Here is a 19,544-nt window from a genome sequence, read left to right on the forward strand (position 1 = left end):
CGCGGGCGGGCGGGCGGAGAACCCGCAAAAAACGAGTCCGGGCAGCAGCGGGAGCCACAAACACAGATCTTTAATGCGCTCAGACCGCGGGAGAACAGAACAGGCACGTACAGGCACCCCGAGCGCGCGCCCGCCGCCCCCCGCGCCCCACACGGAGGTTACAAAAACAACACGTGAAACCGCGGAATTAGTTGTAAAAACGGACAGGGAAGGGGGGCATGCACTAAGGGACTGACAGCGGGGGAGCGCCGCGGCGGAACCGGAGCCGCGTTCGGGGGGAGCGTGGGGAAGGAGAGAATGGAGGGAGGGGGCAGCGCCGGCCGGCCCCCGGCCCTGGGAACGGCAATGAACGGCGGCAATTAACGGCGGCAATTAACCGCCTCACCGAGCTAACGAGCAGCCGCCAGGCGCGTGCCTGCCAGCGCCTAGCTCGGCGGGTGACAAGGGCTTCGCTCACACCATTCCCACAAAATGCCAAGCCTGGCGGTCGCGGCTGGGGCTGGCACAGCCAGGCGCCTTGCTGCCCTCCTGGGACACAAACCGAGGTACGAAGCAGCGAGTGACAACAGGCACAGGCCTCCCACACGTGTGGGGACGCGGCTGGGGCCTCGCTCCCAGGAGTGGCACAGACTGGCACGGGCTCCATCCCGAGTCACCTCTGCCCCTCGGCACATTCTGCCTGACTGGCCTTGGAAAACACACCAACACTTTTGTCTGCAGGTCAGAAAGCCCCACGGGGAAGCTCTGACTGCAGCGTGCACAGTAAATATGCAGACGAGCTGTGGCTGTGCTTCTCTAGAGAAGAAACCAGCCAGGTTTCCCACTGCTTTGTCACACCAACTATCTGAACTGTAAAGGTACTAAAACCAGACTTGAGCCCAGCTTAGAAACATGTTTCAGCTCACTTCGTCATCCTCAATGATGAACAGCTTTTTCAGAAGAGATCAGGGCCAAATTTTGTCTGTTTTGCCTTAGCTGGACAAGTGAGGCAACTCTCAAGTGCTGGAGACATAAAAATGAGGTGGCTAAGTACTAAAAGGAAGAAAAAAAATCTGAATTTTAACATATATAAACAGAAGGAAAAAATATAATTGAGAACCAGTGCTACTGGTGTGCTCACAGAGGGTCAGGTGGGTCTTTTGGAAAGGGCTGAAGCGTTACAAAGGTCAGGGCAGCTCAGGGCTCCAGGCACAGCATGGCCCTGACCACTGCGCTCGCTGCGTCAGGACAAACACAGGGTGTCCACACTGGCCTGGACTGAAAACCATCCATCCAGATTTATTTATTCCTACTAAAACAAAATCCTGTTAAACAGTACGTAACTCTGTGTCTCTACAAACTCACAGCTATCTGCCAAACAATAAAAATCCCAAACTACAAAAGATGAGTTGTATTCAGTAAATATAAATGGGAAATTTAGGCTTTGTGTAGAATGTTTATCAGACTATTTACAGTGCAACACAGATCGTTTGAGTTCAGATCTCGCCAGCTTCTCTCTCTTCTGACCTCTTGGAACGAGATTTGCCATTTGTGCTCTCATGCCGCCTCTCAGAAGAGCTCTTCTCTTTCCTCTCTCTGTCTCGGGACTTTTCTCTTGAAGATCGATCTCTAGAAGATCTGAAGTACAAAGTAAACCATCGCTATCAGCTTCACAACTTAAAATTGTCGAACACCCACCGAGCAACATCTTTCCCTACCAGGGCTGTGGGATACAAGTTCCATACAGGAATATTCCTGGGTATTGTGGCATGGGGAGTGGGACCCCCATGACAGCAACTCTGGGCCCTCCGCAAGGTTTCTGTCAGGGAACGTGGGCTCTGCAGCGCTGAGTGCATGGCACAGCCTTTGTTACTCCTTCCTCAGAGTGATCCTTTCAACCTGTTGCCACAGGGACTCTCTCACGTCTTCCCTGCTCCCCTTACTATTTTTCTGGGCCATACTGAAGTGCCTGCAATTTCTTCCTCATCTCAGTTCATGGCTTCCAGAGCAGTTTTTCATTATGCCCTAAGCTACTAGCTTTCTGCTCAACTGCTTTAAATACCAACTGGATTCTTTGCTGGCTCAGCCCTGGGCCCCTCACTTTGCATCCTGACAAATGCTGGTTTTGGCAGCATCCCAGGTTCAAAGTCAGGATGATACAGATTTATATTCACAGCCCACCGCACGGGCACATCTTTTCACAGCCACAGATTTTCAGCAGCGCTTGCTTGTGTCAGCCCACACAGAATTAAGCAGAAGGCTTCCCATTAGGTCTAATCTGAAAGGCTGTTTCTTGTGTGATTTCCTGCCAGCTTAGGGAACAGCAGGATTCAAAAGGAGCTGATTCTGAGTGAGCTCAGCAGAGGCTCCCACATTTTACTCCAAGGCTCAGTACACAGGGTTTTGTTACAGTCATAACAGAAGGTACCCTAGAGGTTCCACTTTCATTCTTGTTGATTTTAAGGTTTGAAAATACTGCACAAGTGATACATCAAAACCCAACAGCCATTTCATTTTCATGAAACTGTGTCATTTAACATCAGTCTGTCTGATGACATTAACTCTCTACCTGTTCCACAACAATGCCTGCTGCCTGCAGATCTCCTACCCTGAGATCTCCAGATCCTGTGACACACTCTCCATTTCTTTCAGCAAGTGAGACCTCAGACCAGCAGAACCTGAGGGCAGATTCCATTAACTCTCGAGGTCAAAACAGAAGCTACCCTCTTTCAGGAAACAGTTTTTCTGTTTGTTCTCTTGTTTTTGTTCTGTTTTCTTAAACTGATCCTGGCCTCTCCCCAGCTCTCACCAATTTGTGCAGGTGTGTCAGCTGGCCAATCCCCCTGCAATCTCAATGGGCTGGTTTGGATGTGTTCAAGGGTTCCGAAGTAATCCCTTACCTGCTCTTTAGTAATAGTTATTACAGGATCTTCCTCACTTCCTAATTGTCCAAACTTCTTTTCTTTATTTTTCATGTTCAAGACAGATTTAAAAAAGCACTTTAGTATCTCAGCCATTGGAGAATCAACAGCATTTACACCCCCCCTCAATTATTAACAGACTTCTTTTTCAGACCATTATTTCCCTCCCCTTCACCAGGTATCTTTAAAAGAAAAGCTGTTCTTACCCCTTAGCTAAGCTGACACAAGAGACACAACAGTAGGTTTGTTTCTAGAATTGTACTTGAGTGCTGGTGCCTAATCAGGTGGCAGTGCTAAAGCACTCCCTTATTAACCAGGAGTCTTTAAAAAAATCCAGATCTAACCTCAGCAAGCACCTGGAGGTAGACTTGCTCCTGGGCTTAGAAGGGCTATAAGTTAACAATGATTCCAGTCAATTTTTCTAATACTCTATACACACTTGCCTCATCCTTCCTCCAACACAGAGGCTGTTTTGCTGAATTTCAGAAAAACTTTAAGCCCTTCTTTGGACTATAGTGCTTCTCCTCAGAGACAGAAGAACAGTATACTGCTCCTGTATTGCTTTTTCAGGAGGAAAAAGTGCTGATTCCTAGAATTCTCTCTCTCTCTCAAGCAGCCTATTCTAACAGGAGGCTCTCCCCAGACCTCAAATCATAGACTCCTTCCCGATGCCAGCACTCAGAGAAGGAATCTGGGAAGCAGAAAATAACTACAGAAGTATAACATCCAAGCTGCCTCTCAGGCACTTGGCTTTTACAGGCCCAGGGAAGCTCAGTCAGCTCAGAGAGGCTTCATGCTGCTTGCCATTCAAGGAGCATCTTGAGGCTCAGTACTGCAAATCAGGGAACCTGTTCTATCTCCTGGACTCTCAGCTGAGATCTTGCTGTACAGCTGCTGCCCTCACATGAGGCCACTGGGAAATCCTGCTTTGGCCCAGGAGCTGGCACAGGCCACCACAGCTGCTCTGGAGAACCCTGCCACGCTCCTGCTCACTCTATGGGCTGGGGAGGTCACTGTGAGCCAAGGACTCCCCTTTCCAGAAGCACTCCTGTTGGGAATACATACTTGTGTTTTGAACTCCTGTCTCTGGACCCCCGGCGGTGACCTCTGCTGTGGCTGCGGGAACGGCTCCGGTGGCGCCTGTGTCGGTCCCGGGACCGGGAGCGAGACTTCCGCCGTTCCCGGGAAGCTGATCTGGAGCGTCTTCGCCTCCGCTCCCGAGACCGTGATCTGGAGGGAACACAGATTGTCTCAGTACCTCAGATCTGCACCCCTGAGCCACCTCTCAGATGCTGCTGAGTAACAAATACCCAGAGCGTCAGCACAGTCCAGCCCTGCCCGGCCACATCCCTGCTGACACCCAGGGCTGATCACCCACACAGCGGGCAGTTCCCTCCTCCTGGGCCTTGTGCTACCAACAAAATGCCAGTGGGTTATTCAGTTTGCTGTGGCAAGCTTATAGATAAAGCTCCCACCATTATTGTAAGCATGTGGCAAGGGCCAGAGCAGAGCTTACAACCCTGCATCACACACAAGTGAGGCCTGTGTAAGTAGAAGAGAGGCCAAAGGAAGTGGTCTGTGAAATCACCATAATCCTAAGAGAATCTTCCTTGTGAAAGTCCTGCACTTTAGAAACAGATTTATTTCAGCCTGCTCTAAAAATAAGAAAGATGCCAAAGGAAAGCAGTAGAGAGGGAGATCTCCAGGTCCGTGATCACAGACAATGTTGCCATAGCATTAAGGCAAGCTCTTCCCAGAGATGTGGGGGTTTTAATCTCAACTCTGTTTTCACATCTGAGGTATTTTATATATATATATATAACAGATACTTCAGACATTAGAACTATGGAAGTATATCAGGTATTTATTGAAAGAGGCCTCGAGGGCATTCATGGGCTCACGCTCTGGAGCACACAGAGCCCATCCTGGTCAGGCTACTTGGCACCTGCTCTACAGCAGCACCACCAAGCTGAGCAGCACCACTGAGGTGCCCACACTGCACTTCCCATTTCTTTGAGGGAGCAAACCAGACACTGAGGCATTGAGTGAACTGCATTTGTGAGACCCAGGAAAAACCTCAGTAGCTAGAGAGAAACACAAACAGGCGTTTGGGAGAACCGCAGAACTGGGCACTCACCTTCGGCGATCTCTATTTCTTGATCCAGACCTGGAAAGAAGAGGAGAGTTAAGAGAGAAATTATGATACAGCCAGTGGGTTTTCAGTGGGAAAATTTATCCACCCTAGCAGCTCTTCACAGGAATAAGCAATACCCCAAGTGATGCATTAGTTAAAAAAAAAAAAAAGCTTGCAAATGAAACACTTAATTAGCTTCAATTTTGGGAGCAAGAAGAATTTGTGAAAAACTGGAAAACGTGAGTGTCTGCACACTGAGCTTCCTGTCACAACAGAAAAGGTCTAAAAACCAATTCAGGCACTATTAATAAAGCACCACAATGAGCCTTTCCAACTAATTTTCTATGCATATTTGTTATATACTCTTTACTCCCTGCTGTGTAACACCAGCTGGATCAACTCTAACACTTTCAAGAAGTGCCACTCTCTAGTCAGAAAGACATCTGCCAGTTTTCTGATTTTCGTTCCTTTGAGGCAGTTCCATGTTAAAGGGGTTTTAATAAAGAAAAAACAGCCTTTTCTCACTCCTTGTATTCGTTTACCAAACATTAGAAGGAAATTTCCATCAATCATTTTTTCCCTTTTGGGGAAGATAACTAGGAAAGAAGAGGGGACAGAGCCACAAGAGAAGAACTGTTACTGACAAGTGACAGAGATATACTGAAAATCTTAGAAAGCACTTGAGAAGAGTAATCCAGGCCCTGCTGTTCTTTCTCAGATTCCACGACCTTCAGGGCTCCTGTGTGGCACTCTGAGCTTACTGCTGTCAGCATTAGCTTTTGACAGTTTGTAAATAACAAAGGCAGAATTCTTTCAGCTTCTGCAGCACTATTACTCAGCACCACTTAAAATACCACTGCACACAGAAGCTACACCCTCCCTCCTCCTCTGTGGCCACATTTCAGAGCCAGCTGAACATAACACGCTGTCTGAACAGTCTTGTTTTGCTTTAATTAAGAAGTGGCTCCTCTCCCTGTTTAGTGACTTCGAGACTCACTCCTGTAAGTGCTCCCCAGTGCACACACTCACACAGAGGTTCCATCTACACCCCACAGAGCTGGTCTGGCACTGTGACAGAAGATACGGCTGAAAGCTACACACAGACAAGGATTTAAGAAGCAATAGGCAAGCATCTGTTTTAATAATATCATTTAAAACCATGCCTGGATAAGACAAGATTAAGAAAATCAATGTGCACTGACGTTTCTTCACAATGAAATGGGATTGTTCAATCATGGTAGAAAGCAAAAAAAAGCCCCCAAATTTAGAAAGGAATTCAGGTAGGACTGTAAACAAAGTGGAGCTGAACTTGGAGTCTGCAAATGAAACATGCACTGTGGCAACACACATGACCAGGTGAAGAAAAAGCTGATAAACCAGGAGAGCAGGACAGTAACCACACGCCTCCATTCCCACGTAACAGAACTTGACAGAGCAACAGGACCTCCTGTAGATAGCTGGCAGGCAGCTGGATTTTTTTGGTGGTTGTAATTACTCCAAGTTCTTAATGTTCTTTTTCCTCCTGATCACTTTACTCTGAACCACCAGTGCACACATCCACAAAAGCCCTTCTACATCCCCTGAAAAGCCTGGCTACCCTTCCATGCCTATGATCTGAGCAGGAGTATGCACAAAAAACACCTGATAATCACTTCCTAGAACCAGACTTCAGAATTCAGGAAGTATCCAACAAAACAGCATTGTTCTTACTCGCCTGAATCATTGTACAGCAGGAGACTAAAGAAGACTGCTGTCCATAGGAGCAAGAGGCTGAGCAAGTCTATTAAATTAATTTTTTCCTCTTTTTTTTTCCTCCCTGTATCACATACTTTGTGCTGAGTTTCATAACCTGTCTTTTGTCCAGCTTAACACAAAGGAAATCCGTTTGGCACCTCCACCAGGTTTGTTTGCTGGTGTACTCTGGAAGCAAACACCAAGGTCTGTACTTTCAAGCGTGCCACTCCTCCACAGAATTCCAGTCTTAAGTACTGGGTACCCAACAGCCACATCAAACAAAAGACTTATGTTTATTATCACTAGGGTGGCAATCCAATTCACTCATTCCTATGTGGAATCACAGATTATTGACAAATTAATTACAGCTGTGAGAGGCAGAGTTTCACAAGGGAATCCACAGGTTTCCAGGGATGTCACAGTGCCTGTCAGTTACCAAAGACTCCCAAAGTCAAGCCATACTCTTACTGAAGTAACACCATGAAGATGCTGCATAGGAGGATACAACAAGAAGAGTTCTGGAGGAAACATGTTTCCTGTGGTTCCTTAAAGTACCAAGCTCTGGCTAGGAGTCTGTCTGGAAGGTGGTAGAAGTCACCAATTAGTTTTTGATGAAAAAATGCCCCTGTGAGTATCGTGTGCACAGCTCCCAGCAGATAAGGGACTGAGAAATCTGGACTCTAACCTCAGTTCTGACACTGAGTGTCCACTGGGGAAACTACTGTCCTCCCTCAGGTCAAGTTCTCATTTTGGAGAGGCAATTAATTTGACCTCTTCTGTATGGAACGCCTGACTCCTTCATAACAAGTTTTTCTGTGGAGCACACACGTGCCCCTGCGCCATGCCAGAGCAAAGGCCAGTCACAGTCTCTAAGTACTGTCACACATGGAAACAGCAAGAACTCAGACTTTAGGCCAACTCCATGCAGTTCTTAAACCTTTCCTATTTTAAGCCTTAAATAAACATTCAAAAGCAGCCTTCAAACCCCCTCATCAGATGCATCCACATATGGACTACCTGTGAACATGAGAGGCTCTTTAGCTCTCAAGAATTGAGGGCTTGGGGTTTTTTTAAAAACCACTAAAACAAAACCACCACACCACAGAAGGAAGAAAACCAGCATTTTGAGAAGATGTGGATCAACAAAGAGATCCAGAGGATTCTTCCTTAAGGCAACTCTGTTGAGCAACTTACACAGAGAAATTACCTCCAGGAAGAAGAGGCACCATGGAGAAAGTGAGTCCAGGTTAGGCAGTGTCCTGCTGTGGGTCAGGAAGAGCCTGCCATGAAGCAGCTGCGTGAGAAGACACTTCCCATTTCACTTCCACATCGCTAACCACAGCAGCAGCAACAGCAGTCCCTTTTGATTAACTCTAGCAATCATCAGGTTGTTGCAGATCCTGCAGCTCCCAAACTTAACTGCATTACAGTTGCATGGATAACAGAAGGTTGTGAGGCTCTCCATGAAGTGCTACAGTTCGACAGAAAGCTGTAGCATGAACTGCTCCTTCATATCGCACTAGGCAATCCCCAGAGAAAACCCACATAAAACGCCCTAACTGGAGTTATGCATAATATGCATATAGTAATATGGATAATGAATAACAATTTGGGGCTTACATCTTCATAATACATTAAAATCACCATGCTGCTTCATGCTGGTATTTGACAGCAATTCCAGCAATGTATAGCCAGAGCCAGCACCATCTTAGAGCACACTGCAGTTATAAATCTCATATTCCTCAGACAAACTCACTCTTCAGCTGACTCTGGGTTTCAAAAATAGCTCTGCACAGGCAGCAAGGTTGGGGTCTTTTTGATGCAAGAAGTACGTGAGGAAAAACACACGAGGTAAGCAGGGAGATGCTGTGACAATCCGAACAACATTCCTACCCAGCCACTTCCTCTGCCTGACCCCTGCCAATAACCACCCTCCCCACACCAGGCTGTTTAACTGAGCTGTTTACACACAAGATGCCTCTTCAGCTCAAGTACACAAGAAATTGTTTTTCCAGTTCAGCTGGCAAGATGCAGAAGAGCTTGTCCTGAGAAAACTAATGTTCCAGCCCCTCCCACTGCTCAGGAATTACAGACATCTGAGCAGGTGACACACATGGCTACAACCACCAGAAGCAGCCACTCCTTGGGATCCCTCAGCTTCCTTAGGAAATGCTTGCCAAAGCTGTGTCAAAAGCACCTCACTTGCTGTAGGAAAGTTACAGGCAGTCCACTATTTGGCTCGTGGACACCAGCCTGTTACCATCTCCAAGCCTCCAAGCAGTGAGGAGGGCTCTCCAGGGAATTTCTGCATGACTACTGCCTTTTGAGCAAGCCCAGTCCTCACTCATCTTAAACTTTCCCACTCAGATGCTCTGGATGAGGGTATTTTATCCAGACTCAGATTCCCTAAAACAGGGATTAGACCAGTATAAGCCTGAAGACAATGGGGAACTCCCATCTTTCAGACACACAGTAGAGGTTAAAATACATGTACAATCACTCTAAGGTGGAGGAGTGGAGGATTTGTGCATTGCTTTTATCTTTAACTGAATGCCAAGATGCTCACAGAGCATCTGGAGCACATCCAACAGCCACTCCAGAAGCAGATGCTGAATTCCTGCAGTGCTCATGTACAAGAAATCAGATACTTCTAAACTTCACAGGCCAGTTCCCAGGTTCCACTCACCGTCTGCCCATCCTCTCCTCTCGTTCTCTCTCCTCTCTCCGTCTCAAACGATCCTGGTTTCTCTTCTCTTGCTTTTCTGCCACTGTTTTCTAGGGGAAAAAAATAAATCCACATCATATTTCAGGCATACAGTAACAGGTCAGATCTGCAGGAAGACCATTCCAATAGCAAGACAAAGAGCCATTTCACTGCATTTTATGTGCTAACCTCTACCAAGGTTCTCATTTTTCTCAGTTGAGGCACTGACCTCAATGCACTGTTGAGTGAGGCACAGGAATCACAACTCTTACTCAGCTAAAGGTCCCTCTTTGCAAGCAAGGCCAGTACCACAACCCATTACAAATCATTTCAGAAAACTCCTAGTGGTTTCAAGACCTTTTCACTGACAGAACCATGTGAAACTTCCATTCAAACATTTCATTAAGAGGTCTCAAAGTCAAAAAACCCAGAGTAAAAAATTTCAGTCATGTCAATGAGAATGACTGTACCAAAGCTCCAAGGAATAAATTATAGCAGTGGTCTGGTTTGACTGATTCTGAGGGTACATATTTAGTTACCTAGAAAAGACAGAACAGAACCCAAGACAAGGCTAAACAAAGCCCATTTGATGTTTTAGGGATTCTGCAATTGGAAATTTCTGAGCTTTTACAAGCCCTCTGCAAAGAATTCTGTATTAATTTTAATAGAAATGTTTGAGATCTTCGGAACGACAATGAGAAGGTTTAAAACAGAGAGGATTACCCTCAGCTGATCCAGTTTCTCACGAATCTGAATGAAACCCAAGTGTAATTTGCCTCCAAAGTGGTCAGCAAGACGCCGGTCGTTGTCATGGAGACCCAGATATGCTGAACAGACTTCACACACACGCAGCTTCTGCTGCTGGAAACTGGATGCAGGCATTGAATTTCGGTATTCTTCCTACAGGGAGGCAAGAAAACCCACACAAATGTCAGGGAACCCTCACATAGACACAATCCTCCAGGGAAACCCCTGCAAAGAACTGCTTTGAAGAATCTAAACCCACCCTCCCACAAAGGAGGTGCCACACAAATGCTTTGTAGGCACAGCTAACCCTACAGTCTATCCCTGCAAGGGACTGGTGCCCAAGTATTTCAGAGGACAAAGCCCTCCCCGCCCCAATCAGCTCTCTGCACTAGATAAAAGTTTCTAAAAAGCTTTTCATCCACCACACTGCCACCTGTTTGCTGTCATAGGGCTGGAAATACAAAAGGAGGTGCCAGCACGCAGGAAGAGGTAGGAACCATCCAGCCTAGCCCAGGCTCCTGTGACAACTCACAGGGGAGCCAACACTGTACCTCTGCCTCTTTCTTTTTCGCTCGGACTTTCTCCACTTCCATCAGGATCTTTTGAGACTCATCAACATTTCCTTCAGCTCCCAGCTGTTCAGCTTTAGCTAGGAGTTTTCCAATGTCTTCATTCAGCTCATGTACCTTCTCTGCCTGAAGAAAATAGTTAGTTTTTAGTAAGACAAAAATGTGATAAAGCTTGCAGGACAACATTTCATTTTTCTTTAAGAAATACAGCGTAACGAAATCAGCTGTTGGAAGATGACCATGAATCTCCAAAAGTCCCCAACAAAAGGGACTGGTGGACCAATGTCAATGCAGTCACAGACACATGGCAAAGAGAGAAACTGGATGTGGAGAGATCATGATCTGCCAGTCATTTCTGGCTTACAGATCAGCATAGAGACCACAAAATCAGCTTCAGAAATGTCTTATATTGGCCCAATTAGGCAAGTTCCCAAAAAGGAAATTCCATGAGCATTCGTTAAATGAAACAAAAATCACGGGATGATGGACTTACTACTCTAAATTATTATGGTAACATTTCATAGCATGGGGGAGAAACCAATATGCTTTATTTCCAGCTAAAGCAATCTCTTTTAGAGTCCACAGTGTTCCATAAGTTTGTCTCCAGAATGGCCAGAGCAGCATTTGAGGAGGATGGCTGGAATCTCCAAATCCTCTGTGGAGCCTAACTCCCCAGTATCACTGGTGTCAGAGAAGCAGAGCACCAGTGTTCCCACCGAGACTTTGAGAACTGATGTTTAATGAGAGGCCAATACCTTTGCAGACACTTCAGCACTGATCTCTTCCTGTGTCTCAGCCAGGCGTTTCTTGGCCAGTTCTGTTCTCCTGTCACACTCTGCAATGAAGGATTCCAGGTGATCCATCGCCTGCATGATCAGACAAAGAATTATGAATGAAGGTGCTCTCCGTGCCAGATGTAGCTTTGACAGCCAACAGCTGCTATCCCTGTATAATGCATAAACAACCTCAAGAACAGATGCTTTGAGAAAAAAAACAAATGACACTTTGCAGAACAAGTAACATTTGACCCCTGCCCTGTAAACCTGACCCAGTTCCTTTACTGACAGATCACAGGGTGCTCACATCAACACTGCTTTGCACTGGAACTTCCTTCCTATGCAGGAGCAACAGGCACAAGGATAAAAGCACTGGAATAACATGAGAAGGAAAGACAGAATTGTGCTTTCCCTTGATCTGTTCCATCACAGAAAGGTGAAATGAAAGCTAAATCTGACAAAAGTTGAACTACTGAGCAGAAGGCTTTTAATGTTAAATCTCTTTCTGGGACAGGGCATCAGGTTACAAGGACCTGGTACAGAGCAGCAGGTGTGGGGCCCAAGGAATGCCAGGGAGCCTCCCAACTAGCCGGGATAATGGGGTGGCAAAGGCATTAATTACTTCTACATTCTCAAGTCAGCAGTCAGGCTGACATTCAGGAAGGGGCTGCACATTCTGGACAGGTAACACATCAAATAACATGATGAGCTGAAATGGTCACTGAGTTCCACTGTAGCCCAATAACTTCAAGAAGCCATTTCCACAAAAGTAACTAAAATTTCTCCATACTTACATCCAGCTCAAAAAACAGGTCTCTCTCTTTACTTGCAATCTCATAATCTGCTCGCAGAGCCAAGTCATGGATCTTTGTACATTCTCCCAGGTCCATTCGCTGTTAAAAGAAAAAGGAGAACCCACAGTAGAACCCTTCATTACAGCACCAAGCAGCAGATCTCTCTTGCCAACTGCATCATATCAAAATAAAGTCTTTTTATGATAAGCAGCTGCTTCTTAACCTGTCAGTACCAGAACCAGCCAGAAGAACCACATGCTTGCCTGAATTCCTTTTCTAGGTGTTCTGGGAACAACATTAAAACAGCCCAAATGCTTTAAGTCCAGTCTTACTCCTGCTCTAAGTCCCAGGACAGCCTCAAAAATGGCTGTGAGGGAGGTGGGTCTCTTTCAATAGGCACCAACTGCAAATGCCTCCTATTGTGGAGCCACAGCACAGCAAAACATAGCTGCACCCCGTTTAAAGCTCATCTGGAAATGCACATCTGTGTCAGGATGAGCCCAAGTAACATATGACATACCAAACTGTAGGACACACAGAGAATGCTTCCTGTCAACAACAAAAGGACTTAAAACAAATAAGGGCTACAGCCAGCAGAAATGCACAACCCCCCACTCAGCAACAACAGATTGTTGATTCCACAGCCAGACCCTTCCCACATCCAGCTGCAGCCTGGAATTTGAAAACCTGCCCAGCAAAGCTAAGTCCTACACATAAGCCCATTTAATGAGAGACTTAAGAGCATCTCCCAGAAAGCTGACCTGCGTGCTGCCCTTCCCTCCCACTGCACTTCATGCTATTTGAATTTCTTCTTTTTTTCCCACCTAGTAGTTAAAATGAACCCAAGTCAATTATGCTCTCAAAACATGCAAGCTGCATTTCAACATTATCAATTTGTATCAAAGAACATTTCTCTTCCTCTTAAGAGTAGAAAATGAAAATGACATTTTGAAAGCCAAAACAGTAAAAGCCCTAATTGTGAGCCACTGTAGGAATGGCAGGGTACATGTCATTGCATGAAGGAACACCCCAACCCACCATCGTCTTCTCTCACTGCCACCACTGTCCCCCAGGAGCTCAAACCTGAACATGCACAACAGGTGTCAACTCAGTGAACTGCAGAAAAAGCTGAACTGGGATAATGCTGAAGCCCTGTGGAAAATCACAAACTAAAGCTGGGGATGCTTATGTGAAACAATGCAGACAGCAGTGTTTAGAATGAAGCAGAGCAACTACAGCAAACTCTACCAGTTTACACTCAGGTTTTCAGCAGGTGCCTGTTACTGGATTTTCTCTTCTAAAAAACAAAAATTCCAGAGGACTTGCCACTATTTAGCCTTCCTCATTTTGCTCAGATTTACCAGAACCAGAAGGCCACAGGCAGCAGGCTACAGAAACAGACACTGCATCCAGAATATTCCTGCTGAGCTCTCTAACAGTAGAAATTTAATGCCTACAAAAAAGAATGGTGGTACTTTTAGAGCTTGATCATGTTCCACTTCAGGCAAGCCACTTCAAAGAATGCTAGAGTTACTGTTATTTTATCACAAAAATAACTTTCTATGACATGACATCTTTCATTCTTCTGGTCATTCTACTGAGATCACTTTCCAAGACAGAGAGAAAATAATGGTATTGGATGTGATTGTCACACATCATAAATATTCTTATCTGAGCTCTTCCTGCAAGCTGAGCCACTAACCACACTTCAGAGAATGGGTTCTGACCACTTACAACAGCCAGCAATGCTTCTGAAGCTCCTGTTCCTCTCCCTGTTCATTAACAGGCAACAAATCCCTCAACCTCTTCCTCAAGAAAGAACACTCAGTTCTCACCAGCTTATAAACTTCAAATTTTCCTCCCCCTCCTTTGAGATGTTCTAGTGCAAGGAGACTTCCACAGGTATTGCTCACTCGGGGTAAGACCACCAGCCCTTCTGCCTCCAAGCATCCTCTCATCCCAAGGAGGGCTATCATCAAACACTCACCCTTTCCACAGAGATCATTACTTGCTCCAGTCAACACTGGCTGGTTTATAACACAGGCATGTGAGACAGGCAAGCAGCAGAGCCTGAGTTAAGATTTAACTCCCCATACACACAAAGATTAAAGACATTTAGATGTCACTGATCGTTAGTCCTGCTCACATTTGCTGAGAAATCCACATTCTGAGGTATCTCTTATGATATCCACTGAACTGGCAACTCACCACAAAATTAAATTTCCACAAAGAAAAATGTGCTTTAATGGTGATCAGCGTTGCAGAGTTTCATCCAAATGAAAAAGGAAAACACAGGCATCCCTCTCACCCCACAAAAAAAACCAACCAATTCTAGAACCTACAGATTTCAACTCATATTTCCCAGTAGGGGACGTGATTAATTCCCTGGATGTAATTTCCAAGGTATGTTCAACCTGGGCAGCTTTGAGGCTCATCTGCCCACCTCTTAGTGGAGCTGAAATTCAGGAGAATTGCCAGCTGATGCCATCTCTCAGTGTGCTACAATACTTTCACTGACAGAAATATGCTTGCCACAAGCTGCAGAGAGAACTCAGCACTCACCATGAACTATGTGGATGACAAGGGCCCTGGTGACAGCCCATGGGCTCACTAAACCAACTTCTGTTCTCCCAGAACGTTCCTCCTTACCCACAGAGACCAAAGAGAACCACTGTGGCTTATTTAGTGGCAAGTTTAGACAAGTTTCTGGGGTCGAAAAGACAATCACAGGAACAAACCAACTTAAAATGACAGCTCTTACGATCAGGAACACTGGTGCACCTAAACAAAGCAAACACCAACAGGCCTCCTGCAGCTCTCAGGAATATTCCAGAGTTTTGCTTACAGTCTGGACTCCTTCTCTTACTCTGCACCTGAAGGTCAGTGAGTGGGACTCCATCACATTTCACTGAGCACAGCTACCCAAGGGATCAGCTTCCTGCTTGCCTTCAATCAGCTTCCCGCTAAGGAGTATCTGCACGCATGGAAGATACAGCGGTAACAATGCCTTCAGGGGAGGACACAACAGAGCAAGCACCAGAAGGCCTGGAGCATCTGTTGGAAGTTTCCAAGAGGTCCAAGGTCCTGATTTCTGCAGTAGTACACCCAGAGATGGATTATACCTGACCCAGCTGAGGCAGATTCACCCTCTTCCGTAGCAGAGCACCATAAAGCGCCAGTGAAGCTGCCTGAGATCACGAGGAAAGACGGCACATTGCAGCTAAGTTTCATTCTGTACTGGCAGCACTGACAGCTGAAATGCTGTTCCTGTTCTGGACATCACATGTTCTTTCAACACAGATCTGGAGCACCAATACTTGCTCTTGCCCCCAGGAACCTGCTGACAGAGGTGTAGAGCTCCACACCCTCTTCAAGGCCACCACATGATCATGTGAGTGATCCACAAGATCACTGGCGCAGGAGCAGTCTTCCTGTTCCTGCAGTTTCTGAGCACAAACTCTACAGCAAGAGGGAAAGGACAACTCAATCAAGCCAAGTAACAACAGAAGCAAAAGAAACTAATTCCTCAAGGTGCTTCTCTGCCCCAGGAGACTCACAACCCACCTGAAACAGTTCAGACTTCCTCCATGCTTTGGCACCAGCTCACACACATCACTTAGTTCAACCCCTTAAACTCATCATTTACCCTCTTCCTGAAAACCTGTCAGAAGAGGTAGAAGGCAGCCTTCATCTTCAAAACACCCTTTGGGCCCCAAGAAACTGTTGTAGAATCTCTTGTCAAAAAACATACCCTGACCACAGTGACCTATACAAAGGATGGAAGTTTAAAATTCTGAAATGGAGGTAAGGTCATATGGAGGCTGATGGAGCAATAACTGAAAAACACATCTGAACTTCAAAATAATTTTTAAAAAAATAGAGGTACAGAGATTGGTATTCAGCTTTTCCAATTTTATTCTGCAAAGGCAGCCACTGAGAAGCTAAAGTTTGAGTGCTCAGAGCAGAGGCAGCTTTTGCTACAGCTCCTTCTACCAGTGCTGCCACATGCCTGCTATGGCAGTGACACAAGCAGGGGCAGCAGTGCCAGCCCTCCCTTTGCAGGAGACCCTCTGTGTCCAGCCAGCTCCCTAAAGAGAAGCAGGAAGGGCTATAAATAACCACAGCATCTCTCAGCAATCTGGTTAAGTGGACAGACACTGTGAATTGCCACAGTATTTAATGCAAACAGGGAGGGCAAAGATGGATTTCAAACGTCCATATTCACCTCCATCCTCCAACTGCAATTGTCACAGCAATGGTGACAAAAGACACACTGTTTTCTTTCCAAAGTCAGGCTGCAGCTTTCATCTGGGAGCCTCAAACGAACACTTACTTCACAAGAGTTCACTGTTAAAAGCCCACATCACCTTCTGCTCTCAGAGGTAGCACGTGAGCCAAACCTTTGAATGCTGGCCAGCTCTGTTCCCACAGGGAACAGCAAAGGAGCTGAGACAACTGTCTGAAACCAGTCAAGCAGAGTGACACAAACAACCAAGCAGCTCAAACAACCAACACTCGGCCAGAGATGTGATCTGCCATCACCACCCAATAATGACAGAAAAGCTGCAGTTCCATCAGGGTTGGGGAGAGGAGACTGAAAATCTCCAAGGATTAGTGCAACAGCCTAGCTACAGGCTTGGAACCACCATAAGACAAATTTCAAGCTCTATCTCAAACTGCTAAAACAGAAATAATTTAGCAACTTCACACAGGATTGTGAAAGAAAAAGCATTTCAGGTCGATTCTGAGACCTCCTGGCTTTTTTTTTTTTTTTTTATTTGAGAAGTGAGAGCAGTTGCATACACAGATCACAGGAACTGGAATTAGGATTGTGACTGCTCCCTGGGCACGGAAAGCCTGATCTCTCCTAGAAGTCACCCACCCTGCACAGACAAGAGTTGTACCAGCATCCTCCTCACCAGAATCCCTTATTACAGAGGACATACTTACTGTTCCAGCCAGGATATCATGGGGACAGCAATCCAGAAGGTGGCTCTTGCACACACGATCGTCCGTAAACTTCACCCTTTGTCTGGTTTCATCTCCTGAAATTCATGTGTGGTTTAAATAAGGAGACATTAGAACACCAAGGGAACATAGGTGTCGGCATGAATATTTCACCTCAATATGCAGATTACAATATTTGGTGCTCCTGCTCCCCAAAATTACTCAAAAAAAAAAAAAAAAAGAAAAGCTTAGAGGGTAACAGGATATTCTGGAACATTTATAATTGGCAACAGACACTATTTTAGCATTTATTCATCCAGGACACCATGTTAAACACAGTGCTGGTGAGCCAAGCAATGTCCAAGGCCTGTCATCCACATAAAGAAGCAGCACAGCCAGAAGAGAAAAGGAGACAGACAGGCTGGCTCGCAGCCAAAACCTGTTATTTTTTTCCACCCTTTTTGTTTTTTTACTGTGAAGAAGGGGCAGGAGATACCAAACCCCATGCTATCAGATCACAAAACAGGGCTGTGCTGGGCAAAATTTATAGGCAACTGCTCTTTGCTCAGGTGATAATTGAGCCATCGGTCCGTTTGGTTTGGAACCCAACTATGCAGTGTGTGCTCTCCCAGGCCCTGCAAGGAAGGAGCTGGCAGGTCCTGGCCTGGAACACACCACGTGCTTCCCACCCATGGCCCACCCTCAGAGGACATTTTACACTCAGGAGCCACTTAAACGAGACAATATCAGAAAAGCAAAAAAATAAATAATAAAAAAAGAAACAAAGTTAGTCAATACACACTGCGAGCTCCAACACATACTATACCCATCTGCATTCTTCAAGACCTCAGCTGCAGAATTTTATGCCCATTGTTGAAAAGTTTTAAAGGAAAAGTTTTCTTGCCCACACCTGCAGTAAGGAAGTCAGGGGAATGATACATAAAAGTAAAGGCAAAGTGGTAATTGTATGTGACAATTTTAAAGCTCATCTGTGCATATGACACAGGTATGTGTAATACTAAAGTATGAATATAGTTTAGGATTCACAAGCATCCAGGAATAATGTTGTGTCTACTGAAATTTTTTTTTTATTTTTTTTTCTTTCTAAGCTACACTTTTAAAGTTACTTGTGAAAAAAAGCAAACACTTTTTTTTTTGTTATAACAGCTTTAAAAATTGGTTGTGACTCACGGCTCGATGAACATGAGGCTTTTCTGCAACTCCCTTGCAGATTGATGTAGGCAGGCAAAGATACACTGAACCTTTATAAATAAAATAGAGGGGCCACAATTGTTCAGTTTGTATGAAATAAAAATATGGGAAGCAATTCAATAGCAACTCAATACACAGAGAAAGAAAAGCACTTATTCACTTACGAAACAAAGTGCAAAGTGCCTGGACAGCCCTGTTAACGTGCCAAAGGGAATTTAAGTACCCAGCGAGTCGCAGAAGGGAGACACAAACCGCAGCGGGACCGTATTTTGCACGGGCTGTCACCTTTCTCGTCTCGGACAGCACCCGGCGCGGCCGGCGCTGCAGGCACACCTACCTACGCGCCTCTGGACGTGCGGGCAGGGAGCCGGCCCTAAGCCTGTCCGCGGCAGCCGGGGCCCGGAGCGGCGAGGCTGGGCGGCGCCGGGCGCTCTCTGGGGCCGGGGGGCCGGCGGAACCACCGCGGCCAGGCGTGGGCCCTCCCGGGCTCCCTCCGCCCCGAGCGCGGACAGGCCCAGGCCCGCTCCGCCGCCCCGAGGCTGGAGCCGGGCGGACGGGGGCGGATCGCGCCGCAGGTCCGGAGCGGCGGCAGCAGCCGGGCCGGGCCGGGCCGGGCCCCACGCGGTGAGGCGGCCGCCAGGCCGCGGCGTTTCCTGCAGGCCCTGCCCGCCCCTACTCACCGTCCCGGGCCGTGCCCATGAGCTGGTCCAGCAGGGCCCGCATCTGTGCCTGGGCCGACATGGCGGGACCGGTCCGGAGGCGGCGGCTCCGACTGAGACCGGGACCGGGGCCTGGGGCGGCGGCGGCGGCTCAGCGGCCTCAGCAGCGGCGACGGGCGGCAAACGCCGAGCGGAAGCAACCCCGCCCTGCGCCGCGCTGCATGACGGGAAGGGTAGTCCGCCAGGGGGCGGGATCCGAGGGGCGGGGCTGGAGGGGTGATGCGTGGTGGGCGTGGTCAGGCAGAATGGGCGGGGGCGCCAGGGGGCGGGGCCATGGTGAAGGGGCGTGGTCACTGTGAATGGGCGTG

The 19,544-nt window shown here is 46.9% G+C and overlaps 1 protein-coding gene across 3 annotated transcripts; it reads right to left on the reverse strand.

Annotated features, from left to right (window-relative positions):
• Positions 1-52: 52 nt before the first annotated feature.
• On the reverse strand, positions 53-19,380 carry LUC7L (LUC7 like). 3 transcript variants are annotated; one of them, XM_042037767.1, is made up of 11 exons: positions 19,198-19,380; positions 18,497-18,567; positions 17,309-17,403; positions 12,359-12,457; positions 11,544-11,654; positions 10,771-10,914; positions 10,196-10,372; positions 9,455-9,543; positions 5,038-5,067; positions 3,966-4,130; positions 53-1,617 (listed from the first exon to the last, which is right to left on the reverse strand). In XM_042037767.1, the coding sequence occupies exons 4-11, from the start codon at positions 12,452-12,454 to the stop codon at positions 1,476-1,478; spliced, it is 954 nt and encodes a 317-aa protein (XP_041893701.1). In that variant the 5' UTR covers positions 12,455-12,457; positions 17,309-17,403; positions 18,497-18,567; positions 19,198-19,380; the 3' UTR covers positions 53-1,475. The 3 variants fall into 3 exon arrangements, with proteins under 3 accessions (XP_041893701.1, XP_041893699.1, XP_041893700.1); XM_042037766.1 differs by lacking the exon at positions 18,497-18,567 and adding an exon at positions 2,880-2,941 and having other exon boundaries at positions 1,416-1,617; positions 19,198-19,351; XM_042037765.1 differs by lacking the exon at positions 18,497-18,567 and having other exon boundaries at positions 19,198-19,351.
• Positions 19,381-19,544: the final 164 nt, after the last annotated feature.

The sequence above is a fragment of the Corvus kubaryi genome, unplaced genomic scaffold (assembly GCF_017639235.1).
Source record: "Corvus kubaryi isolate FWS band 111438036 unplaced genomic scaffold, C.kubaryi_AGA036_p1.0 37387, whole genome shotgun sequence".
Lineage (NCBI taxonomy): Eukaryota > Metazoa > Chordata > Aves > Passeriformes > Corvidae > Corvus > Corvus kubaryi.